Below are 25580 nucleotides of genomic sequence, written 5' to 3' on the forward strand. Positions count from 1 at the left end.
GCTCTACAGCTGCAGACCTTCATGAGGTGCTGCTGCTGCTGCTGCTGCTGCTGTCTGACCCATATAGTGGCGTTAATGGTGCACAGCGAGAGCAGCAGCAAAGGCGCTCTTCTTGCGCTGGCCTGCTGAAGAGCAGCAACCGCAGCAGCGCCATCGGCCTTGATGCTATTGCGGAGGCCGCTGCTCCTGCCGCTGCTGCTGCTTCCGTCGCCGCCGTTTCTGCTGTGACCAGGTCGCTGGCAGCTGCCGATTATGGTGTTATTCCTGCTGCTAAGGGCGTGATCTTAATGCGTGCGTTGCTCTTGTGTTGCTGCTGCCGACTTGCTGTCTGGTTGTGGCAGCAGCACCAGGGGAAGCGGCAGAGGCAGCAGCCCAGAATTGGCCAAGCCCCTCAAGCTGAGTGCAGCATGACGTAAAGAAGCAGCGAATGAGACTATTGTTCTGATCTGAGACGGAAGGCAGCCTCACGCAGGGGCAACAGCAGCAGCAGCACCAGCAGCAGCAGCAGCAAACCGCGTCTGGTAAGGGTTACAGCAGCTTAAGTTGCTGTGAGGCCTTCGAAGAGCGGGCACACGGTAAAAATCAGTAATGAGTATGAGCGCAAAAATCATATTGTTGCAATTCGGTGGAACTTGCTGGGGGGTGGTGGGGTCGTTGCCGCTGAGGCTGCTGCTGCTGCTGTTGCTGGCTGCGCTCTGCCTGCTGCTGCTGCTGCTGCGATGGCGGTGGCGGACGCATGCTCCTTTGCATGCATGCATACAGTATGGGTAAAGTCTCACGAGACTGTGAAGGAAAACACGAGCGACATTTTAGTCCAGCAGCGAGTTCGGGGAGCTGCTGCAGCAGTAACAAGAACGCTGCAGCAACAACAGCAGCGAGAACGGGAACGGCAGCAGCTGCTGCAGCCGCTGTGCAGTTTCAAGTGTCCAGCTCACAGCAACACATTCTCTAGCGGCGAAATTGCCATTTGACTCTCGCGGTGCGCCGCCGCCGCAGGAACCCCCGCTGCCGCTGCTACTGTTGCCGCTGCTGCTGTTACTCCTGCGGCTGCTGCAGTCGCGTCGGCCACAGCTGCAACAGAGTGGATCGCAGCTTCACACCCTGTGCAGCAACACAGCGCCGACAGCAGCAGCAGCGGACTGCGGCTGCCAAGTCTTCAGGGCGAGCTTGCGTGTTGCTGCTGCTAGAGGCTGCTGCCGTTAGTTACTTCTGGTGCTGCAGCAGCTGCGCCGCAGCAGCAAGAAGCCATTGGGGGCAGTTTCATTCTTGGGTCGTGGGCAGCAGGTGTGGGCTACCCCACTGCGGCTGCTGCTGTTGCTGCTGCTGCTGCCGTAGAAGAGGAAATCTTTGTAGCACTGATGCCAGACACAAGAGGTAGGCCGTGGCCATTCGCAGTAGCAGCTGCTGCTGCAGCTTCTGCTGCTGCTGCCTGTGCTGCTGCTGCACTTTCGCTGTAATAGCAGCGGCAGCAGCTCCAACGGGCACTGCATGCGCACTGCTTCCGGAGACTTGCTTCTGCTGCTGCCGCTGCTGCTGCAGGTGGTGTGTCTGCCTTAGCGGGGGTAAAGCCCCTGGCCTCTGTTGCTGCAGCAGAACAGCGCAGCAGCAGCAGCCGAAGCGGGGGCAAGAAGAAGAGCCACCATCACCACAAGAAGCGCCGCCGCACGAGCAAGCACAGCCACCGCAGCAGCAGCAGCAGCAGCAGCAGTAGCAGCAGCAGCAGCAGCAGCGAAAATGAGCAGGAGGAGGAGCTGCCTTTTTTCATGATGGACTCCACCATTCGTGCTGCAGTGGCCGAGCGGAAGAAGCAGCAGAAGCAGCAAAAGAAAGAAGCGAAGCGGCAGCAAAAGGCAGCAAAAAAGGCAGCAAAAAAAGAGGCCAAGCGCCTCAAGAAACTTCAGAAAAAGGGGAAAAAAGATGAAGCAGCAACCAGCAGCAGCAGCAGCAGAAAGCGCAAGAGGGAGAGAGATAGCAGCGACAGCAGTGGGGAGGACAGCGACAATCCCCGCAAGAGCCCGAAGTCGCCGAAGCAGCAGGTGGTTGCTGTTGCTGCTGCTGTTGCCGTTGCTGCTGCTTTTGTTGCTGTTGGTGCTGCTTTTGTTGCTGCTGTTGCTGCCACCTGTGCTGCTAGTGGCTAGGACAAGGGAAGTGTGCTTGCTGTGCTGTGCGGCGTTGCCCCGCAGGACTAAAAGGCGGCCTCTGCACAGCAGCAGCAGCAGCAGAGAAAACAGCAGCAGGGGGAATTCACGGACTACTGCGGAGGCGGCAGCAGCAGCAACGGCGATCATAAAGCATCAGCAACAGGAAAGTGCTTTATTTTCGACGTTAGAAGAGCCGTTTGTTAAATTCTCGCCGATTTTTAATGCCAGTGCTCTTGCCTGGCCAGCTAGCTAGCTGACTGGCTAGCTACTCTTGTTCTTGGGAACCAGCTGGCTGGTCGCATGGCCAACTGAGTAGCTAGCTAGCCAGCTACCAAGCTACCTAGCTGGCTAGCTAGCTAGCTAGCTGGCCAACTACCTAGCTGGCTAGCTAGCTGACTAGCTAGCTGGCTAGCTAGCTGGCTAGCCAGCTAGATAGCTAGATAACTACCTGGCGAGTTAGTTGGCTAGCTAGCTAGCTAGCTCTATATTTAGGAGTCTGATCTGACGTGCGGCTCGCGAAGGGGAGGGAGCTGGCCGTCGACTTTGTTCCGGGGCTGCGCGCTCCACTGCCTGCTGTTGCTGCGTTGCTGCAGCAGCAGCGGTGCTACTGTTGCTGCGTTGCTGCAGCGGCAGCGTTGCTGATGCAGATGCACTAGATTCTTGTCTTGGGTTGGTAGCTGCAGCAGTGGCCTGCTGCTGCTGCAGTCTTTGTGCTCTCCAGTTAGCCGTTGCTGCGTTTTGCTTCGGCTCCCCTGCGTGCTTTTTTGCACGGCAGGGGGAAGAGGCTCTGCTGCTGCTGCTGCTGCTGCCGCTGTGGCAACAGCAGCTGCCGTCGCGACCGTGCTTGTAACGCAGCTCGCACGCATGCCGATCCGAAGAAGCCGCAGCAGCAGCAGCAGCAGCAGCAGCGAGGGTGTTGGCTGCTGAGGCTGTTTGCTGTCACCGTTTGCGCTGCGTGCGAGCTTTGGCTCCTGCTGCTTCTTTGGCTTGTCCTGCTGCTGCGGGTGGCCTCACAGCCAGCAGACAGCGCCTGTGGTCCTGCTGCAGGCGGTTCCTGATTGCTGCTGAGCAGCAGCAGCAGCAGCAGCAGAAAAACAGACGCAGATTCATTTTTTGGGGTTTGCTGCGTGGGAGCCTGTGCAGCAGGTTGTGTTGCTATCTAATGCTGCTTCTGAACTTCGTGGCAGTGCAGCTGCACTTAACTAGTGGAGTGGCGGCAGTGCGCCGTGAAGCAGGTGCATCATAGGGGGCCCGGGGGGTCGCAGCAGCAGCAGCAGCAGCAGCAGCAGCCACAGCAGGCAGACACACATAGTTAGATACCCAGAGATAAGTCAAGAGAGGCGCAGGACGCACAGAGGCGACTAGGCAGGAGGAGAGCAGAAACAGCATCACCGCAGCAAACATGAGCAAACGCGCAGCAGCAAACACGAACTACTGGGCAGGAGCCCTGGGTCTGCTGCTGCTGCTGCTGCTGCTGCTGCAGCCTGCTGCTGCAGCCTGCTGCTGCAGCCTGCTGCTGCAGCCTGCTGCTGCAGCCTGCTGCTGCAGCCTGCTGCTGCAGCAGCCCCAGGGCCCCAAGCCCTCCAGCCTGCCTGCCTTTGAAGGCACAGTGGCTGGAGAGCCTCCTTAGGGCTCCATGTGGGGCCCCGCGATGGGGGGCACCGGGCGCCCCGCTGGCAGTGTGGGGCCCCAGTTTGTGGTTCGCTGGGGTGCAACGGTGTTATGGCATTTGGCTGACTTTGCTGCTGCTGCTGCTGCTGCTGCTGCTGCTGGTGGGACTGAACTGGTGCTGGAAGACGCGTCCAGGCAGTGCTTTGGAAGGCAAGTGCTGCTTAAATGTGGGCGTCTTCTTTGTGCTGCACTTCGTGCTGTTTAAATAATTGCTTTTTGCAGAAGCTGCAACTTTCTAGCTCTAGATAAGCCTTAGGACACGCAGCAACTGTTTCCTGAGCATGGGCGAGGGCGAGCCGCACAGAGAGTGACGCGCACGGAGGCTGCGCCTGATTGGGAGCGCTGAGGCCACGGATTTGCTGCTGCTGCTGCTGCTGCTGCTGCCGCGGCTGCACTTTGCTTGTGGGTGGTGGTGAGGCTTCAGAAGCGGTGGAAGGTGCCGGTGTCGGTGTTGATGCAGCTGCTATTGCTTGTGCTGGTGTCATGTGGGGCTTGACTTGGTGTGGCTGGCTGCTGCCGCTGTTGCTGCTGCTGCTGCTGTGCTGCTAGTTGTTGCGTGCCAGATCTGTGTCTATTCTTACAAATCGGGCGATGAGAGCGAATGGGTCCAGTAGCCTCGAGAAGAAGCTAATGGGAGAGCTCGCGGCGCTTGTGGATCCCTTGCTGTTTTCGTAGCTGCTGTTGCTGCTGTTGCTGCTGCTGCTGCTGCTGCTGCTGCTCGTATCGGCTGACGACGGCAGGGGTGCGCTCTCGGAACCGCCAACGGGCTGAGAGGGGATCACGACGTTATAGACGTAGCCGCTTCCCGGCGCTGCTCCTGCTGCCGCTGCTGCTGCTGCGTCGTACCCATACCCGTCTGTCGTCATTTGCCCAGCAGCAGCAGCGGCAGCAGTAGCGGGAGAGGGTATCGTGGGTGCCATTTGGCCAGTAGTGGCTGCTGCTGCGGCCGCGTCGCCGGCGTTGGCGGACGGGACGGGTGCGGACGTCTGAAGCAGCTGCATCTGCTGCTGCTGCTGCTGCTGCTGCCAGTGGGCAAAGGCAGCAGCCTGCGGCGCCTCCAGCCCCAAGTCCCGCTGGTTCAACGCATGCACCAGCTCCACAGCTGCATGTGCGTCCACAGTGCCCCCACTGGCCACAGCAGCTTTCAGCGGCGGCAGCGGCGCTGCTGTCGACAGCAGCACGTCTCGTACTTCCGCGGCCGTCAGGCTGGGCCGTTCAGCCCACACCAGCGCCGCAATGCCTGCGCAGCAGCAGCAGCAGCAGCAGCAGCAGCAGCAAAGGCAGCCACACACAAGCGACATCCGCGGCTTGGCGGGCTCTCGGGCTTACTATATATATAGTAAATTTATATATATATATATACTTATACATATGTGTGTGTATATATATATATATGTTTATCTATATTATACACTATATATGAAAAAGGGAGAAGCATGTAGAGACATCCAAGAGCGGATACAAATAGAACATCAACAGCAGCAACAACAATGAAGCAGACAAGAAGAACAGCTGGCCCCGACGGCCAGAACAGAGGCTAGCCGGCAGCAGCAAAAGCAACGCCACGTGAAAGAGCCGAAGAGCCTAAGGTTTCCGCAGTAGCTGCTGCAGCTGCTGCTGCCGCTGCAGCTGCTGCAGCTGCTGCGGGGGCTCAAGGGGTCAGGGGCGGCCCAGCAGCAGAGGCTGGAGCTGGGGCCCCCAGAGGCAATGGGCTCGTGCAAAAAGAAGAGGGCAGAAAAAATCGGGAAAGCAGCAAAAAAGTTGAATCATTCGGCAAAAGGCAGCTTCTCAAAGAGCAAATGGGGAAAAGAAGGCGAAAATAGAATAAATAAAAAGAAGTAAACGAAATAAAATGCTCAAAAGTACCTGCAACGAGAGGAGTCGCCATAGAAGTGCCGCTCTTGTAGCCATACTTATCGCCGAATTGCCTCGCAGGCAAAGTCGATATGATATCAGTGCCCGGGGCAGCCAAGTCCACGTTGTACTTTCCTGAGGCACTCACCGCAGGCTGCTGCTGCTGCTACTGCTGCTGCTGCTGCTGCTCCTGTGGTGGTGGTGGCGGCCGCGGCAGGCGACGCGCAGGGGATATAGCTGCCCGATAGCAGCATCAGCAGCGGTGACGCAAGAAGGCAGCGGCAAAAGAGCGGCGGCAACAACACAGCAGCAGTAAGACGAACAGCAGCAGCAGCGGCAGAAAGCGCCGCAGCGCCAGCTGCTGCTGCACTGCTGCTGCATACCATAGTTGGAGGAAGTAGAGAGTTTGCCCGTCGGCGCGAGATTGGCAACCCTCAGCATGTTCTTAAAGCCTCGGCCAGTGCGCCAGTCGTAGCCCCAGTTAGGGGGGAAATCCTTAGCCCTAAATGTAGCAGCAGCAGCAACAGCAGCAGCGGTGACAGCACAACGGAGCAGCGGCAAGGATAGGGGCGTGAGCGATAAAGACAGCTGCTGCAGCAGCCCGTGCATGCTTGAAAAGACACCTCAAGAGCGGCGACAGTACCACGGAAAGCAGCAGCACCAGCAGTACTGGCGCAAAGCAGCAGCAGCGCCGTTAGAACCCGCATGACCAGCAGCAGCAGCAGCAGCAATGACAGTAGCACCATAAGAACCCACACGAGCAGCAGCAGCAGCAGCACTGACGAGAAGCCGCAGCAGCACCAGCGCCATCAGAATCCGCAGAAGCAGAAGCAGCAACAGCGCACCAAAAGCACAACAGCAGCAGCAGCAGCAGCAGCAGTAGGGCGGCGTGGCCCGCGTACGTGGTGTTGTCTGCGCCCGCATTGTCGACTGCAGCAACGAAAAGCTGGCCCTTGGCCTCGGCCTGCTCGAGGGCCAGTCTGAGGGCTTCGGATCTGAAAGAAAAGCCCCAGGAGTTAGTGCTGATCTTCGCCCCCATTTGCAGCGAATAGGCAATGGCCTCCACCGCGGCGCTGCTGCGTTTTTCAAACTTCAGAGGCATCAGCTTCACTCGCCAGTTCGCGCCTGCAGCAGCAGCAGCAGCAGCAACAGCAGCAGCGCCTAACGTCGGGCCAGCTGTCGAAGGGTAGAGGCAGAGAAGCCAGCAGAACCCGCAAACCGCAGCCGCAGCAGCAACAGCAGAAATGCAGTATCAGGAGCATGCCTCTGAACCCGGCTGTGGCAGCAGCAGCAGCAGCAGAACTCTGCGCGCTACAACCTGCTTGCGCCTGCTGCTGCGCCCCGGCTCTGCTGCTGCGCCCCTTCTTCTCCGGTCCAGCAGCGGACTCACACAGATGCGGAGGCAAGGAGCAGCAGGCAAATGCATTTAAACAGCAACAAGCTTGTCATTAAAAGCTAGAAAAGAAACCCTTTCAAGCAAAGATCCCATTAAAAGGAACAAACAAACATGCATGGAAGGAATGAAAACAAGTAAAGGGCCCCTCGGGAAAGTGCAAAAGCTCGCCAATGCCCACACTACCGCAACGGCTGCAGCGCTATTTGTATGGCTAGCAGCAGAAGCTCCTCTGGCTGTGCCTACAGCTAGCTACGCATGCAGCTGGCAGCAGCTAGCTACGCATGCAAATAGCAGCAGCTGGCTACACATGAGGCTGGCAGCAGCTAGCTACATATGCAGCTTGCTAGTTACTCACGCAGCTTGCAGCAGCCCCAGCTAGCCCCCCGCCAGCCAGCTCGCTGCCCACCACCCCGCTAGCTAGCCACTTGCCCTACGCGCAGCTGCAGCCCAGCTCGCCAGCTACTTAGCTTAGTGTCCGCCTATCTAGCTTGCTAGCTAGATATCTATCTAGGCACCTAACCAACTAGCTGTCTAAGTAGCTAGTCAGCGAGCTGCCTATCTAGGTGAGCAGGCAGCTAGCTAGCTAGCTAGCTAGGTATCTAGTCAGCCATTTGTACAAGTAGCTAGGTACCTAGCTGTGTAGGCATCTGTCTCGCTATCTAGGCAGGCCAGAGGGCGAGCTGCCAGCTGGCTAGCTGGCCAGCGGCCAGCTGGGCAGCTAGCCAACGGCTAGCTGGGCAGCTAGCCAGCGGCTAGCTGGGCTGCAGACCTGCAATGCCAATGCCGTTGTTCGCCGAAGCTGCCACTATGCCAGCCACGTGGGTGCCGTGGCCGTGCTCGTCCATGGGGTCTGCGCTGCCGCGTTCGAAGTCGTAGCCGTGGTAGTCGTCCACGTAGCCGTTGCCTGCAGCAGCAGCAAGCAGCAGCAGCAGCAGAAGCAGCGCTGCAGCAGCAGCACCCGCGGCGCACGCGGCGCACACAGCAGGGGCGGCAGGCGAGGCAGGCACAGCGCAGGGGAAGAGTAAAGTGCGGAAAAGCTGCAGCAGGCGCAGCAGCTGCAGCTGGAGCAGCAGGCGCAGCATGTGGGAAAGAATGAAGTGTGCAAATGCTGCAGCAGGTGCAGCAGGAGCGGCCGCAGCAGCACAAGCAGCACATGGGCGCATGCGGCGGCAGGCTGCTGCTGCTGTTCCTGCTGCAGGCACTGCTGGGGCTGGCACTGGGCCCCATGCTGCTGCTCTGCAGCAGCAGCAACAGCAAGACCGCGCCGCCGCCACGAGCAGCAGCAGCATCTCCAGCGCAGCACGGCGGCCCGCAGCTGCCCCTCCCCAAGAAGTAGCAGCAGAGCGCCAGCACGAGCAGTGACAGCAGCAGCCGCAACAGCCGCAGCACCAGGAACAGCCGCAACAGCGGCAGCAGCAACCGCCGCAACAGCAGCAGCAGCAGTGGCAGCAGCAGCAACAACAGCAGCAGCAACAGCGACAGCAACAGCAGCAGATGCAGCAGCAGCAGCAGGACTGACCGTCATCGTCAATGCCGTTGTTGGGGATCTCTCCAGTGTTCTTCCAGAGTCTGCCTTTGAGGTCTTCATGGGTATAGTCGACGCCTGTGTCGATGACAGCAACAGTGATGGGTTCTGGGGAGGACCTTGCTGCAGGTGGGTGTGCTGCGGGGTCTGTTGCTGCTGCTGCTGCTGCTGCTGCTGCTTCCCGCTGCCGCTGCCGGCGCCGGTACACCAGCCTCCACGCCTCAGTCATTCTGCAGCCCAAAGTTCTGTTATGCAGCGCCCACTGGCGGCTGAAGAGAATATCATTAGGAGTTGCTTCTTCGGAGGCGAGGAATGCTTCTCGCTGCTCTAACATTTCTTCGTTTTCTTCCTCCTCAGCAGCAGCAGCAGCTGCTGCTGCTGCTGCTGCCCGCGGAAAGGGAAAAAAAAGCTCTTCTTCTTTCTCCGACGCTGCTGCTGCTGCTCCCTCTTCCACCGAAGTTGCCGCTGCTGCGGCTGCTTCTGGCGCGTCCAGCCCTGCTGCTGCTGATGCGGCTGCTTCCGGCAGGCCAGTCTTACCTGCTGCTGCTGCTGCTGCTGCTTCTTCGGTAGCTGCTGCTGTGTCGAGCCGCCTCACGTTCCCGCCAAAGTCCATTTGCTCCGGAGTAGCAACAACTGCTTTCGGCAGCTGCAGCTGCTGCAGGTAAGCTTCCTTGAGGGGTTCTGGGCTGAGAGCAGCAGCAGAAGAAGGAAGAGCAGCAGCAGAGGGGCTGGAGCGGCTGTCTTCTTCGCGCTGCTGCGCCTTCAGCTTGGTCGACTTTTGCTGCTTCGGCGAGCGAGTTCGCTGCTGCTGCTGCTGCGCCTGCTTGTCGCTTGAGGGCTTGTCCTGCTGCTGCTGCGCCTTCAGCTTGTGCTGCTTCTGCTGAGGGGTCTCCTTGACGGGCTTGGCCTTCGGGGAGCGCGCCTGCTGCTGCTGCTGCTGCTTGCTGGTGATGCTGGACCTCTCTTTCTTTGTCGCTGCCTTGGTGTCTGCTTGGAGGGCTTTGATATCCTGCTGCTTCTGCTTCCGTGCTGTAGCCTTGTCCAGGCGCTGCTGCTGCTGCTGCTGCTGCTTGGTCTTGCTGCTGCTGCTGGGGCCGCTGTGGGTGCTGGGGCTGCTGTCGTTGCTGCTGGCGCTGCTGGGGCTGCTGCTTCCGATGCTGGGGTTTGCGTAAAGCTCTTCTGCAGCCATGAGCATCCTGCGGGGCTCCCTGTCTACTCGAAAGGGCCCTCTGAAAGTGCGCGTCTCATCTGCTGCTGTGTGAGCTGCTGCTGCTGCTGCTGCTGGTGCTGCTGGCTCCTCATCCAGCCCCCTAATCTTCACCTCCGAGTCCGCCTCAATCAGCCAAGTGGCCGGCGAACGCAACCAAATGCGTTTTACAGTTTCTCGAATTTGAGCTTCTGAAGACTCGGGGCTGAAGTCCACCACAACAAGCCCCACTTCTGGCAGCACTTTCACATCTCCCACCAGCTGCTGCTGCTGCAGCTCCTCCGCGTTGATTGCTGCCTTGCCCATCGCCTCCGCCTCCGCCCGCGTGCTGATGCTGCGGCCGTCCCTCCCGCTGCTGCTGCTGCTGCCGCTGCTGCTTTCCGAGCGCCGCTGCAGCAGCAAGTCGAAGTCCTTGTCGCCCGACTGCAGGTCCGCCACCCCGATTATGATGCGCCCGTTCGGCTGCCCGCGATTGCGTGCAGCGTCCACAGATCTGCAGCAGCAGCAGCAGGCGACGCGCGCAGCACCACCAGTAGCAACAGCAGCAGCAGCAGCAGCACGGGCCGCAACGGCAGCCACAGCAGCACCACCACAACAAGTAACTTACAACGCGGCAGTACCCCCTTACCACCCTCCCTCCAACTACCACCAGCCCCACAGTCAGCAGCAGCAGCAGAAGCAGCAGCAGCAGCAGCAGCAATAGCAGCAGCAGCAGCAGCAGCTACCTGGCGATGGCGGCGCTTTGCCTTTCGATCTGCTCCGGGTCCACGGCGAAGAGCCTGTCGATTTGCCTTTCGAGCTCCGCCTCAGTAAGAGCCTCTTCTTTGCGGCGGTCCAGAAAAGACTGCGGGACCTTCAAGTAGCCTCCCCGCCGTTCGCTGTAGGGGCGGCGCACCAGGCAGGGCACGGGCTCCTCCGCTGCTGCTGCTGCTGCTGCTTCTGGTTGCTGGGGGGGAGGCGGGAGTGGCGGCGGAGCTGCTGCTGCTGCTCCTGCTGCTGCTGCTGAGGATGATGGTGGTGATGACGGCGCTGCTGAGGCTCCTCCTTCGGAGCCTTCTGCTTCTGCTAAGGATGGGGATGGAGATGGCGATGCTGGGGAAGGTGACGCTGGGGTTGTTGCTGCTGCTGGCAGGGGGCCTGCTGCTGCGGCTGCTTCTCCTGCTGCTAGGGACGCGGGCGAGGGCCCTGCTGATGCCGGCTCTGCTGCAGCAGCTGTTGCTACTGCTGCCGGCGACGGAGAACCTGCGGCTGTGCCGGCAGAATCACCTGACTCCAATGCAGCAGAAGACGGCGCACCTGCTTCTGATGCCACTGCTGGTGCTGCATCTGCTGCTGCTGCAGTTGTTGCGCTACCTGCTGCTGCTGCTAGACTGCCAGAAAGAGCTTCCACCTCAAGGCTCGCCGAAGAGCCACCTGCAGACTCTTTTGCTTCATCTACCTCTTCTGCTTCCGCTGCTGCGCCTCCTTCTGCTACTACGCCTGCTTCTGCTGCTTCTGCTGTGCCTACTCCTGCTGCTTCTGCTGCGCCTGCTTCTGCTCCTGTTGCTTCAGCAGCGCCTGCTTCTGCTGCGCCTGACTCTGCTGCCGCTACCTCTGCTGCGCCTGACTCCGCTGCCCCTGCTGGTGCCTCTGCTGCGGCTGCTTTTGGTACTTCTTCTGCTGCTGCTGCTGCACCTGTTGCACCCGCATCTGCTGCTAGGGTTGCAGGAGGGGAGTCTGGAGGGGAGTCGCCCCCTGCAGGCGAGCCTATACTGCTGCTGCCGCTGCTACTGCTGTCATTGCTGCTGCTGCTGCTGCTTTTGTTCGCTGAGCTTGCACTGTCTGAGCCCCTCAAATTATCCCCGGCGACGACTGGGAGGAAGTGAGGGAAGCCCGCAGCAGCAGGGCTGCCATCGCTGCTGCTGCCGTGCAAAGGGTAATGTAGGTTCAGCAGCGCTGCTGCTGCTGCAAAAAAGAGCAGCAGCAGCGACTGCCGCGGCGGTCTTCTTGTTCCGCGCATCTCCTGCGAACTGGTTTCCTGGAAAACTCCTCTGCTGCTACTGCTGCTGCTGCTGCTGTCACTGCTGCTGTTGCTGCTGCTTGTTGACTCGCCCGTTAGTCTGTCCACATCAACAGACAGCCAATTGGGCTTGGAATAAGCAGTTAGAGCACCTGCTAAATACCGGTAGCAATGCCGCTGCTCCCTGTGTCTATCTTCGCAACGGGAACCGCCGCTGCCGCTGGTGCTGCTGCTCCTGTTGTTGCTGCAGCGGCTCGTGGAAATAACCAAGTGGAGGTAACCATATAGCCCCACACAATGAAGAAAAAAGGAGATAGAGGAAAGACAGAGGGGTGAAGGGGATCCACTTGCTGCAGCTGTCTTCCGCAGCACAGGGTCACCTGCTCGGGGCGAGCAGCAGCAGCTTGCTGCTGCTGCTGCTGCTACGCTGCTGCTGCTGGCGCTGCGCAGGAAATGCGGCAGTTTCCCCTGCTGCTCCTCGAATTTGACTTGAAATCTAATAAGATTATTTTTATATTAACACTAGTTCTATATTTCAGAGCCACAGGCACCGTTGCAGATCGTCTTCTGCAGCAGCTGCTGCTGCCTGCGTGTCTTTGCTGCCGCTGCCGACGACCCCCCACAACTCAGCCCCTCTTCGCTCCTTTTCATGCCGTTCTCTTTCTCCAAACCAAGTTTAAAGAAGCTATCAAGCTGGCTCTTTGCCCTAGAGGAGAGTTTTAGCTGCATGCAACGCTCGTGCAGCTGCATAGTCAAGGCTGGTGTGCGGGGCAGGCCAGAAACAGCTATCTGTGCAGCTAGCCGCCACTTTGGAGGCACCTATCTGCTCAGATAGCCCCCTCTAAAGGGACAGACCGACTTTATGCTAACCCATACATCGAAATGCAGCTAGCTACCCAGCTTGCCACCGCTAGAAGCTCAGTCAGCTACCCAGCTAGCCGCTGTTGCAGACTGAGATAACTACTCAGCTAGCAACCACTGCAAAGCTAGCTACCTGCTCAGCTAGCCACTACAGCAAACTCAGCTAGTCACTGCACCCATCAAAGAGATGCTGTATGGCTACTCGGCTTGCCACAGCTAGCTCTTACCCCAAAAGCCGGCGCAGCTAGCTACGCACCTACCCGCAGCTAGCTAGGCTGCTACCCGCAGTGCTCTGGCTGCTGTCTGCTACTGCAGGCTCTGGCCCTCTAGGAGCCGCCTGCTTAGGGCAAGGTTTCACCAAGCTGCTGCAACGGGGTAGCAGGCCTGGCTAGCCGTGTCCTGACAGCTAGCCGCCACAGCTAGCGACTAGCCAGTGCGCACTGCAGCTAGCCACGGCCACCAGCCCTACACTAAGCTGCCTTTTTCATTTAGTCGGGGCCACTCCTGCTGCTGCTACTGGCTTCGCAGCTGCAGCGAGCCAGAGCTGCCCTACAGTCTAGGGAAACCTGCTACGGTCTTCCCACTTGCACGGCTTGCCATCGACGCAGCAGCAGCACAGCAGCAGTAGCAGCAGCAGAAGGTTGTGCTGCTGGGTGCCACCGCAACCTCTGCCTGCTTGTTTGCATGCCTTTTAATGGAAGCCGCTTTGCTTCCCTTTGCGTTGCTGTCGCTTCTAACTGCGCACTATAATGCTGACTAGCTGCTGCTGTTGGCTGTGCTCTGAAGCGAATGCTGTTGCGCCGTGTTGCAGCAACAGTAGCTTCCGCAGCACTAGATCCAGCAGCAAAAATTGCAGCGGGAGCGGAGCAGCATGGGCTGCAGCAGCTGCTGCAGCAGCAGCCGCTAAAGCGGTCAGTGCGTGGCGCTCTTTGAAACCAGAGCTTTTGGTCATTTGGTTCTCTATTTAAAACAGCAGATCCAAGGGCCACTGCTGCAGCCACTGCAGCAGCAACAGTAACAGCAGGGCTCTAACTGCGATGCCCAACTGCACCGCTCTTCGTTCCGCTAACGTGAACTGTCACAAAAGCGTCTGCTCTGCTGCTGCAGCCGCCGCAGCAGCTGCAGCAGCTGCAGCAGCAGCGGCCTTGGCAGCCGCGGTCGCTGCTTCTACAAATGCCGCAGCTGCAGCTGCGGCTGCTGCTGCAGGCGTAGCTCGGTCAGTTGCAGCAGCAGCACCAGCTGACCAGCAGCAAGAGCTGCAGCAGCAGCTGCTGCTGCTGCTAGGCCGCAGGCACTCTCAAGGGGTGAGGGACTTGGAGTCCAGAGCCTGGCCCATGGCGTGCAGGCCGTTGTCCACATAAAGTGTGGTCCCAGTGACAGCGCGGGCCAGCGGGGACAGCAGGAAGAGAGCGGCTCTGCCCACGTCGTCGCTTTCCAGCCCCTGCAGCAAGCAGCACCGCACAGCGCAGGGCCAGCTGCTGCAGCAGCAGGGCCAGCTGTTGCAGCAGCAGCAGCAGCAGCAGCAGCGGGGGAGGGCGCAGCCCGACGTCCGAGAAGCTGGCGCCGTCGCTGCCGAAGGACCGAGGCAGCGTGCGCTCCAGCAGCAAAAACAGCCGCAGTAGCAGCAAAAATAGCAGCAGCAGATCACGCAGCAGCAGCACAAGGCGCAGGTGCACAGGCATCCCCAGCAGCAGCACAAGCATCCCCAGCAGCAGAACAAGCGGCTGCAGCAGCATCCCCGCGGCAGCAAAAACAGCACCAGCAGCAGCAGCCGCCGCCCAGCAGCAGTAAACCAGCAGCAGCCGCCGCCGCCAAGCGACCGCAAACCAGCAGCAGCAGCAGCAGCAGCAGCAGCAGCAGGGGGACCTTCTGGAGAGGGGCGTTGGCCTCTGAGTAGTCGATGGCGAGGTCTATGAAGGTCTTGTCGCCGGCCTTGCCAATGGCCGTGGCCGCGCGGCTCTTGAGCGGCCCCGCGCTGATGCAGTTTACCCGCACGGCCCGCGCGCGGCCAGCCTCGAAGGCCAGCGTGCGGCAGTCCGACTCCAGCGCGGCCTTCGCGCTGCTCATGCCTCCCCCGTAGCCTGCAGCAGCAGCAGCAGCAGCAGCAGCAGCAGCAGGGGCAGCAGCAGGGATGGTGGCGGTGGTAGTGGCCGGGGGGAGGGGCAGCAGGGAAAGCTGCTGCGGGCGGCGGGAGTGGCGCTGCTGGTGCGCAGGAACTTGCTGTTGAAACGTGCGGGGAACCCGAAACCCTAAACCCTAAACCCTAAACCCTACCGGGAATGACTTTCTCAGATGCGATGTAGGAGAGAGCCAAGGCACTGCCTCCCTCCTTCATGAGAGGCAAAAAGTGCTGCAGCAAGGACACGAAGGAGTAGCTGCTGCTGCTGACAGCAGCCAAGTAACCCTTGCGAGATGTCTGCAGCAGAGGCTTCGTCACCTGAAGCGCAACGCCCGAGCCCCAAGCCCTAAACCCTAAACCCTAAACCCTACACCCTACTCCGTAAACCCGAGGCGTTCTCCTCAGATTACCTGAAGGCTCAGAAACCCCCAGCCCCTGGCACTAAGCGCTAAGCGCATACAAGTGCTTCCCCACAGCCCACGGACACACCCTAAACCCTAAACCCTAAACCCTAAGCCCTAAACCCTCGCACCTCAGGGCCGTTTGCCAGGGAGTGCACTAGAATGTCGATTTGGCCCACGTCGGCCTTCACTGCCTCAGCCACTTCTGAGATCGTGAAGCCGCCAACGCCGGCGTAGCGCTTGTTGCTTGACACCTGCAGCAGCAGCAGCAGCAACAGCAGCAGCAACAGCAGCAGGTCACGAAGGGGCGCTCGCTGTGCCTTCTTTGCCTCATTCGAGCCTTTATGTATAGAGATTTGCTGCGCAGCGAGAGCCTCTAGGCCCAAGTTAAAAGCCCGCAGCTGCAGCACAACTCTGAGTCTACATGCAGGCATTTACAGCTTTCATGCATTTAAGTGAAAATATAAATGGAAATACAAATATAAATACAAGTATAAATAAAATATAAATATAAATGTAAGCATATATATAAATACAGATACAAATATGAATATAAAAATGAATATAATAGAAGAACGAATATAAAATTGGATCATACTTATTTATGCAAGGCTTTCAGAAGTCACACGCCCGAGTCTACACCTGATTACTTTGCATGAACATTCGCATATATTAACATTTATGTTTACGTTTAAATTTATGTTTGTGTTCATATTTGTACTTATATTTACATTTACATCTTCATTTATATTTATATTTCCATTTATATTTATATTTATATCTTCACATATATTTATATTTATGTTTGTATTTATTCACAATTATATATATAGGAGGACATATATGCACAAAAGAAGACAGCAAGCCTTCTGGAGCCCCTGAGCGTCCGCAGCCGCAGCCGCAGCTGCCGTTGCATCTGCTGCAGCAGCAGCAGCTGCTGCTGCTGCTGCTGCGGCGCTGGCCCTGTGAGCGTAGCTTGCCTCTGGGGGCACATCTTGGGGGGTGTCGAAGACAGCGTCGAGGGGGTAAATTTTGTCGAAGACGATATCTACGGGTTTCTCTGCTGCTTCAGCAGCAACTTTGCTGCTGGGCTCTTGGGCGTAGAAGCTGTCTTGTTCGAAACGGCTGCTTTCGAGGCCCTTTTTGAAAATAGAATAAACTGGAGGCCAAGTTCCCACCAGCACGCGCGCGCCCGCAGCCCGCAGCAGCTTGCAAATGGCCCACCCGTAGCCGTTGCTGTCCGCCACGCCTGCGCAGCAGCAGCAGCAGCAGCAGCAGCAGCCGCGCCCCGCCCTCAGCAGCAGCTGCAGCGGCAGCAGGAGTCCTACAGGAGGCGGGACGAACAGCAGCACCTACCTGCAACAAACGCGGTCTTCCCACGCAGGTCCACTGGCAGCGGGCCGCTCAGCGGCTCAGCGGTCCCCGTGGGACCCGCTGCTGCTGCAGTGCTGCTGCTGCTGCTGCTGGACACGGCCCGCGGCACCACGGCAACCTGCTGAATAGGCTGCTGCTGCTGGCTTGCAGTTGGGGCGGCAGCTGTGGGGCGCAGCCGCTGCTGCAGTTCAGCCCCTCTAGCTTCGGGCCCAGGGCCGACGCGGAAGGCAGCAGCCAGCTGCCCTTCCTGCTGCTCCAGCAGCAGCATCAAGAAAACACCTAATACGAGAAAACGCGTCATTTTCAAGCCAGGATCCTACGGGGATCGGAGAGAGGTGACAGCCGACACGCCGATTGCCACTGCTGCAGCTGCTGCTGCTGCTGCTGTTGCTCCTGCGTGAAGATGCCCGGGCGTGAGGACACACGGGAAAGGAAGAACACGAAAAGAACTGCTGGCAGCAGGCTGAGAGGAATTAGCCAGCAAAGACAGGGGCTCAATCCCTGAAGGGGGTCGCTGGTGTCTTGTTTGTCTCATCGCCCACCAGCCCTAGCAGCCGCAGCAGCAGCAGCTGCTGCAGCTGCAGCTGCGCAGTTACGTGGCTACTGCAGCAGCAGCCAGTGAGGCTGGTGGTCCAAAGATTCTCTATCTTGTTGGCTTGACTGTAATAAAACTCTTTAGTTCATTCAATTTTGAACGAGGAGTGGCATTTCGAATTTGTCGGCTCTTTGGGTATAGACAAGCGACCAGCAGCAGCCGCAGCAGCAACAGCTGCAACAGGGGCCGCAGGCCCGCTTACTAGTTGACGGCGCGGCTGCATGCCTTAAGCTTGGCTGCTTCTTCTGTCACTTCTGTCCTTCTGCATTATAAAGACTTAAGCCCACGTAGAGCACCTTTTAGCTGTTGCGGTCTCTGTAGCAGCGGTAGCGGCAGCAGCGCAGGCACCACCAACAGCAGCAGCGGAAGCAGCAGGAGCGGGGCCAGTAGCAGCAGCAGGGAAGAAGTCAGGACATCCCACCAAGGAACAGCAGCAGCTCCACAAATTTGATGAGGCGGCAGCAGCAGCTGCTCCAGTTGAGGGCTGGAGCCCTTAAAGCCTCAGCGCTGCAGCAGCGGAAGGGGAGCAAACAACCGCAGCAGCAGCCGCGGGCAGCAGCGGCAACAGGCAGCAGCCGCAGCAGCAGCGAAGGCTAAGCGCTGCGTCGGAAAGATGGAGAGGGCGGAGAGAAGGCCTGCTGCTCCCGCAGCTGATTCCGCAGGGGCTGTTGCTGCAGCGTCTTCATCGGTAGCGTCCGCACCAGCAGCAGCACAAGCAGTAGCAGCAGCAGCAAAACTGGCCAAAAACCATCCTGCGCCGCGTTCTGAGCCGAGAGAGCATCTGAACGAGGAGAGCAATAATGACTGGCGTAGCACTAGAGGCGGCAGCAGCAGCAGCAGCAGCAGCAGCGGCAGCAGCAGCAGCAGCAGCAGCGCCGACAGCAGCAGAAGCACAAGGCGGCCTATATCTTTCTCTGTTGCGCAAAGCGCTTCTGATAAAAGCCTCCCACAGTGCAGGCAGGCCACAACGCCAGCAGCTGCAGGAGCACCAGCAGCGGCAGCTGCTGCTGCTGCTCCGGAGCTGCAGCAAAGTGTCAGTGATAGCAGCTCTTCTGCTGAGCCTTCGACTTTGCCTTCCGCTGCATCCGGCAAATCTGGCGTTGAAGTTCAGCGCTTCGAGCTAGCTCACCAGGAGCCAGAAGCAGCAGCAGCAGCAGGTACAACAGCAGCAGCAGCAGCTGAAATTGATGCTACTGAAGAGGCGGAGGCAGAGGCCGCAGCAGACGAGTCAGTGACTCTCGCCAACTTCATGCGAGGGGGCCGCAGCGCAGCAGCAACAGCAGCAGCAGCAGCAGCAAGACGACGGCGCCACCCCGAACTAGCAGCAACGGGGTGGGAGCCTGCACAGCCCCCCACGCAAGCGGGCGCCTCCAGAAGCAGCAGCAGCAGCAGCAGCAAAAACAGCAGCAGCAGTGCGATCGCTGCGCTAGCTAGCGGCGCCCCTGTGCTCGCCCCCGGGTGCGTGGTGGCAGCAGCACGGCAAGCAGCAGCAGCAGCTTCGGAAGCAGCAGCAGCAGTGGCGTCGCTGCACGCGGGGCAGCTGTCTTTGCTGCCAGCTGCGAGTGCAGCAGCAGCAGGAGCAAGAGCCTTGCTGCCGTCTGCTGCTGCTGCGCGGGCCCACCGCAGCAAAAGGAAAAGACTGAGAGAACGCAAGACCATTTTGTCCGAAGCTGACTGGGAAGCAGCACTTAGTGCTGTCATAGAGAAAACTTACTATCCAGATTTGCCGCTGCTGCGGCTGCTGCAGCAGCTGCTGGCAGCAGAAGGCGAAGGAGACGAAGCAAAAGTGGCCAGAATTGCGCAGCAGATCTCCACCCTTGCTGCTGCCACTCCTGTGCACTTGCAGTCGGCGAAGAGGCAACAGCGCGCGCTGCAGCTGCAGCTGCAGTACGAGCAGCAGCAGCAGCAGCGGAAGCAAGAGCAGCAACGGGAGCAGCAGCTGCTGCAGCAGTCGGAAGAAGATAGGCGGGAAGCGCGCAGGAGGCGCAGCACGTCAGAGTCGCCTCAGCAGCAGCAGGGAGAGCAGCAGGAAGAACAGCAGCAGCGAAAGCAGCAGCAAGGACAGCAGCAGCAGCAGCAAACTGATGACGATGAAGATGATGATGAGCCTGTGCTGCTGAAGCATGTGAGCAGTGACCAAGCGCGGCTGCAGCAGGAAGTTATAGACGTGGACACCAGCAGCAGCAGCAACAGCAGCAGCAGTGACTCTGAAGAGGATGAAGATGGCGTTGCTGGAGGTCTTCTCGACGCGGATGAACTGAAGAAGCAGCAGAAAGAGCAGCAGTTGCTGCGGCAGCAGCAGGAGGACGCAAAGCAGGCTTTGCTGCAGCAGCGGGAAGAGCTGCAGCTGCAGCTGCAGCTGCAGCAGCAGCAGAAACGGAAAGCAAGAATAGGTGTCGATGAGTTCCTTGAAATGTTCACATCCGAAGACCTACACAGTGCGCAGCAGCTGCTGCAGCAGCGAGAGGAGCGCCTGCAGGATAAGCGAAATGCTCTCTCGGAGCAGCAGCAGCAGCACAACAGCAGGCAGCTGCTGCTGCAGCAGCACACAGTTGCAGGCAGAACTGTGCCAGAGGGCCCTGCGGTTGGCTTCCATCCGGGCCTCACGCGTCTTTTTTTTAAGGGGGTCGATGGGGACGAAGACCCTCGGAATCTAATGCCAAGGTATGCAGCAGCAGCAGCAGCAGCTCTAGTAGCAGCTGCTGCAGTAGCAGCAGCACGCTAAGCGAGGTTGCAAGCTGAATAGTACGCAAGAAACGAAATGCGAAGGCGTGGCCACCACAGGCTGCTGATGCACTTCTGCTGCTGCTGCTGCACTGCGGCTGCTGTTGCTTTTGTGTGTTGCAGAGGGGAGCTACGTGCGGAATGCACGCGTTTCACGACGCTGCAGCGGGAGCTGCAGCAGCAGCAGCTGCGGCAGCAGCTGCAGCTTCGCCGGCAGCAGCATCTGAACGTCGAGCAGCAGCACATGCACCAAGTCGTGCAGCAAGGCGCCTTCAGGCCTCCACCGCAGCAGCAAAAAGAAAGAGAATTTCGTCTGTCAGGGCAGCAGCCAAAGGGCTATTCTTTCGTCAGCTCTCCGGTCACTTTGCCTGCCAAGAGAGCCCACGAGCCTTCTTCAAGCGAGCTCACATGGGGTACCACCTGCTGCTGCTGCTGTTGTTGCTGCTGCTTTTGTTGCTGCTGCTGGGTCTGGGGTCTTTCTGCAGCTGGCGCTGTCGGAGCTGTAGCTGCAGGGGTGGGCACTGCTGCTGCCATGTCTGCTGGAGCGTGCTGCTGTCGTGAGCGTCCGAGTCGCCACTGTGACGCTGCTGCTGCTGCTGCTGCTGCTGCTGCAGGCTCGCTGCTCAGCACGCCAGTGCTGGTGCAGATAGGCGCGACGACCCCCTGCATATCTTCTGCTGTTATGGGCGACGCGGCGCCACTCAAGAGAGACTTCGTGGGGTTTCAAATGCCGGAGCCTGCGGGCAGGGAAGCAGCAGCGCTGCGGCTGCAGCAGCAGACAGCGGAGAAGCACCACAGGAAGCAGCAGCACCGACACACGCTGATGGAAGAAGCAGCAGCAGCAGTCGCCGGCAGCAGCAGCAGATGCGGCAGTACCGTTTTTGGGGGGCGCAGCCTCAGCGGCAGGCGAAGCGAGACCATCTCTCTTGCTGCTGTGGCCATGCGGAGGCTCGTGAGGGCTCGCAGCAGCTCGGCGGCCAAAGGCAACAGCAGCAGCAGCAGCAGCAGCAACGCGCAGATTGCTGCTTTGATGCAGTCGCCGCTTCTGCAAGCGCTCTCAGGCAGAGTTGTTCCCGAGGGAGGACTTGACCTGCAGCTGCGGGCTGCATACGCCCGGAAACGTAGGGGTGAGTTCGCGCAGCAGCAACAGCAGCAGCAACAGCAGCAGCGGGAGGGGCAGCTGCTGTGGGGAGATGTCAGGGAGCTTAAAGGGTGCGCCTGTTGTTGATGCTTGTGGTGCTCAGGAATCAGCAGCAAACAGGGCAGCAGCAGCAGAAGTATCGCCTCCATCAACACCCCCGCGACCTCCCAAAAGGTCAGCAGCAGCAAAACCAACGCGTAGGCGGCCCAGCGTGCCTGGCGCACTCTGCTGCTGCTGCTGCGGCTACTGCTGCTGCTGCAGTGCCAGCAGCAAAAGCACGACTTCGCTTTTTCTGTAGCCACGCGGAAATGCCGGAAGGTAGAAGATATGCAACGGCGTTGCTCTTGCACGGGTTCTGCCGCTAAAGCCCAACTGCTGCTGCAGCGGAGTTGCTGCTGCAGTGGAGTTGCTGCTGCAATCAAGTTGCTGCACTGACTACGCAGTAGTGTGCACCAGCAGCGGCAGATGCCGCCTTTTGCCACATTTTTGTGGACATCGAATTGCCCTGTGTTTTTTTTATTTATTTGGGACCTTCTGAAATACCCTTTGTCTATGGCACTGGCAGCAGCAGCAGCAGCTGAAGCAGCATTAGCAGTTTCAGCCATCCAGCTCAGCCTGCTTGTTTTTGAACTCTACGGACGCGAGTAGGCATAGGCAGAGAGCAGTGACACAGAGACAAACAGCAGCAGCAGAAAGTAACAAAAGGCCTTAGGCTTTGGGGTTTTGTTCACAAGAGTTGGTCTAGGGGTATGCTGAGGCTCTTAGCAGCACTGACGATGAGCTCTATATCAGCCAGCAGCGTGAGCTTGGTGGAGGGGTGCAGCAGGTGGGCTCCCCCGCCTGCAACCCCGCCTCCTGCTGCTGCAGCACGAGCAGCAGCAGCAGCAGCAGCTGCGGGCACCCTGCGGGCCTCCCGCGTCTTCTGCACTAGCCAGCCTGCGTCGTGCAGCCAGGCGAGTCCACTTGCTGCTGCTGCTCCAGCGCGTTGCTGCTGCAGTAGCGAAGGCGCACAGACCGCCACCAAGCTGAGCCGCAGCAAGCTGCTCACGTGCTGCAGCACGGAAGGGCACTGCAGCACAAGGGGCTGCCGCTGCAGCAGCTCTGCCAAGGCCAGCCAGCGCACCAGCGTAAAAGTTTTGGGCAGCGCCTTAGGCAGGCACGAGCCCCCTTGCAGCACCACAAATGCCCCTTCTGGGGCCTTGCGGGGTTTGCTGCTGCGGCTGTGCTGCAGCAAGTGGCTGCTGCTGCCGAGTGCGTCCCGCAGCTTCCGGCGGTCGTCGCGGCGCGGCGTGTAGGCAGCAACGAAGGCAGCCACCAGCAGCAGCCGCTGCAGCCGCGGGAGCTGCAGCAGCCGCGCAACACTGTCTGCTGCTGCTAGCTGTCCCCCCCAGATACTTGCTGCTGCTGCGCTGCTGACCCTGCAGTCGACGAGGTCCGGCAGCAGGCGGGAGAAGGGCTCTGCAGCAGCAGCAGCGCAGCTGCTGCGCAGCTGCTCGTGCAGCAAGTCCAGCGCCCCCAGCTGCCGCGTCCGCAGCAGCAGCTGCAGCGCCTGGCCCCACAGCTCCCGACACACAAAACGCAGCTGCCAGAAATCTCCCCCAGTGTGCTGATAGACGCAGCGGCAAATATCTCCGCAGAATTTATTCCACAAAGGAGCCACTGGGGTGCGCGCTCCCTTGGCCGTCAGCAGCCACACCCCAACCTCTTCCTCTTCTGCCGCGGCTGCTTCCGCTGCTGCTGCTGCTGCTTCTGCTGCTGCTGCTGGTGCTGCTGCTGCTGCGTGGGCGTCGCTGGAAGGCAGCCGCACCTGCAGGGAGAAGGGGAAGTCGGGGGGCGCAGCCTGCTGCAGCGCCACCTGCAGCAGCGGCAGCCCCAGCGAGAAGAAGCTGCGCTGCAGCACAAAAGCTGCTGCGTCTCGGCCATAAGCTTCGAAGCGCACTAAGGGGGGAGGCGGCAGCCCGTCAAGGGCCTCTGCTGCCAGGGGCCGCCGCCCGATGAGGATTATGCACACCCCGCGGCTGCTGCTGCTGCTGCTGCTGCTGCTGCTGCTGGCGGGGGCCGTTGCTGCTGCTAAGTCGCAGCCGTACATCAGTTCGGGAAGACGCAGCAGCGCCTGCAGCAGCTCAGGCAGCAGCTGTCGCAGCGACTCCGTTCCGTCCACAAGCAGCACGGCGCTTCTTGCTGCGCGGTCCGTCGCTTCCTGCTGCACTGCAGCAGCGCCTTCCCATCCTGCGGCTGCTGCGGCTGCTGCTGCTGCTGCTGCTGCTCCAAGGGCTGCACCTGAAGCAGTCAGCAGCTGACCCAGCATCTCTATGAAGGCGTCAGGTGCGGTCACTCTCGCCTTGGAAGCTTTGCTGCACTCCTGCAGCAGCTGCTTGTGCTGCTGCTGCAGCAGCGTTAGCTGCCCCTGCAGCTTCTGAGCGCATTCATCTTTCAGGCCCTCCGCTGCTTCCTGGCTCTGCTGCTGCTGCTGCTTAAATAAAGGCTCGCAGGAGGCCTCCGCCTCGTGTTTGAGAGAAGCAGCAAGACTGCGCAGCAGGCGTAGGTACAGCAAATTGCGGCCAGCTGACCCGTCGACAGCAGCAGCAGCAGCAGCATCGACATAGCCGTGAGCCACGCTGCACTCTGCCAGCAGCAGCTGCAGCAAGAAGCTCTTGCCGCTGCCAGCAGCACCCACCACCTGCAGCAGCGGCAGGGGGGCCCTCAAGTCCCCCAAAAACCCAAAAAGGGCCCCCAGCTGCGGCAGCCGCAGGGGGCCCCCCGCCTCAGCTACCCTATTGAAGCCTTTTCTAAAAGGCAGTGGAACGGCATCAAGGCTGGGCTCTTTCCTGCTGCTGCTGCTGCTGCTGCCGCTGCTGCTCCGGGGTCTGGGCCTGCTGGATGAGATGGGCGTCGAAGCCTGCTGCAGCAAATCCCCCGTGCGCGGCTGCTGCTGGACGCGGCGGGGAGGGGCAGGCGAGCCTATGGGGGAGGCAGCCTCTGCTGCATCTGCAGCTGCAGCAGCAGCAGCTGCTGCTGAGTCTGTTGCTGCTGCTGCGGATGCTGGAGGTAGAGAGGCATTGGAGGCTGTGGCTTCCTGTCCCTTCTTACCAGTTCTGAGGGGAGTAACAGCAGCTCGCATCAATGGACTTGAGGACTGCTGCTGTTGTTGCTGCTGCTGTTGCTGCTGCTGCAGAGTCTCCCTGTGCAGGCGCTTGGCCGGTGACAAATCTGCTGTTCTGAGTGCGGCCAACGCCGCCCGCTTTACAGTCGACGCTGAAGCTGCCGCATCTGCTGCTGCTCCTGTCACTTTTTCTTTTCTGTTTGCTGCTGCAGTTGCAGCTGCTGCCGCTTCTGCTACTGCTGCTGCTGCTGCAGGCGGTGAGGGGCTGCGGCGGGATGCAGCTGAGGCAGCTGGAGCGGGAAGGCCCGTGTCTGCTGCCTCAGCTGCTTTCATATTTCCTGCTGAGGCGCCGCAGGGAAATTCAAGGAATATTTTACTGCCGGAGGAGCTGCTTTTTGCTGCTGCAGCAGCAGCTATGGCTTGCTGCGTTGCTGCAGTCGCTGCTGCTGCCCTTGACCCTCCTGCTGCAGCAGCTTCTACATCCACTTTTGCAACTGCGGCTATAGGTTCTGCTGCAGCTGTTGCGTCAGCCTCTGCTGTTGCTGCTGTGGCGTCTGCTGCAGCTCGCTCCCCGTGCCGCTGCCGATGCTGCTGCAGAGCTGCCACTTCTGCTGCTGCTGCTACTACCACGCGTGAGCCACGGGAACACCGCTTGAGGCTCGCTGGCAGAGGTGTTGCAGCCACTGCATTATTTTGTTTTTAGCTGCAAAGCAGATGTGCGCAGAGCGCACGGCAGATTTCTGTCTTGCCGTTGAGTTCGTCAAATTGGAAGGCGAAAAAAGTGAAGCAAAAGAGATGCCGGAGCAGGTGATACACGCTCTGGTGTACATACACCTGCGGCTTCTTTGTTTTTCATAATGCTTCTGCTGCTTCTCCAGCTCCATATTTGCTGCAGCTGCCAGTGGGGAGGAGGTGTTGTTTCTGGGGGCTGCTGTCGGGGGGTGCTGGAATGGTCGGGCCCCCCAGCCTGTTATGCGCAGAATGCGGGGTGTATACTCTAAATTATTCAATGAAATCAAGTTTTTTTAGTATTTATTTATAAGTTAGATATATCGTTTCTTTCCTCCATGGGCCTTGAATGGCCGTTATGGGGGCAGCGTGCGGCCCCCCTCGGTCGGCGCCCAGCTGCCAAATCGTCTACCCCCAGAGCTGTAGCAAGCTGCGAAATAAAGCAGAGAAGTAACGCAAAAACAGCTAAATAAAGGGTATTTCTTTTGTTTTTGTTGACTGTACTGGGACAAAACGAGCCGAGCCCGCCTTTAGCGTAGACACGCAGTCAGCGGGAGAACAATGTGTGGATTGAAAGTCTTTTACGTGAAACCACAGTAGCAGCTGCTACTGCAGCAGCTACTGCTGCTTATTCTGTAGCAGCTGCTGCTGCATACTTAGCAGCAGCAGGTACTAGCATGCTTCAATAGTCCCACAGTGTGGCACCGGCTGTGCATTACCTGACTGTTGTTTAGGTGCTC

General features: G+C 59.4%; 2 protein-coding genes across 2 annotated transcripts; one reads left to right on the forward strand and one right to left on the reverse strand.

Annotated features, from left to right (window-relative positions):
• Positions 1-1358: 1358 nt before the first annotated feature.
• ENH_00068040 (hypothetical protein, conserved) lies at positions 1359-2189 on the forward strand (the record flags this gene model as incomplete). Its single annotated transcript, XM_013582383.1, has 3 exons — positions 1359-1374; positions 1540-2036; positions 2184-2189. 3 exons carry the CDS (start codon positions 1359-1361, stop codon positions 2187-2189), a joined length of 519 nt encoding a protein of 172 aa, XP_013437837.1.
• A 2168-nt stretch (positions 2190-4357) lies between these two features.
• On the reverse strand, positions 4358-24967 carry ENH_00068050 (subtilase family serine protease, putative; the record flags this gene model as incomplete). Its single annotated transcript, XM_013582384.1, is given in 7 exon segments — positions 4358-5052; positions 5679-5801; positions 6050-6168; positions 6569-6771; positions 6777-6791; positions 22864-24773; positions 24946-24967. Coding segments are annotated over 7 exon segments (3087 nt in total).
• Between the last annotated feature and the right edge of the window lie 613 nt (positions 24968-25580).

Source organism: Eimeria necatrix, genomic scaffold, assembly GCF_000499385.1.
Source record: "Eimeria necatrix Houghton genomic scaffold, Enh_scaff63, whole genome shotgun sequence".
In the NCBI taxonomy this organism is placed as follows: Eukaryota; Apicomplexa; class Conoidasida; order Eucoccidiorida; family Eimeriidae; genus Eimeria; species Eimeria necatrix.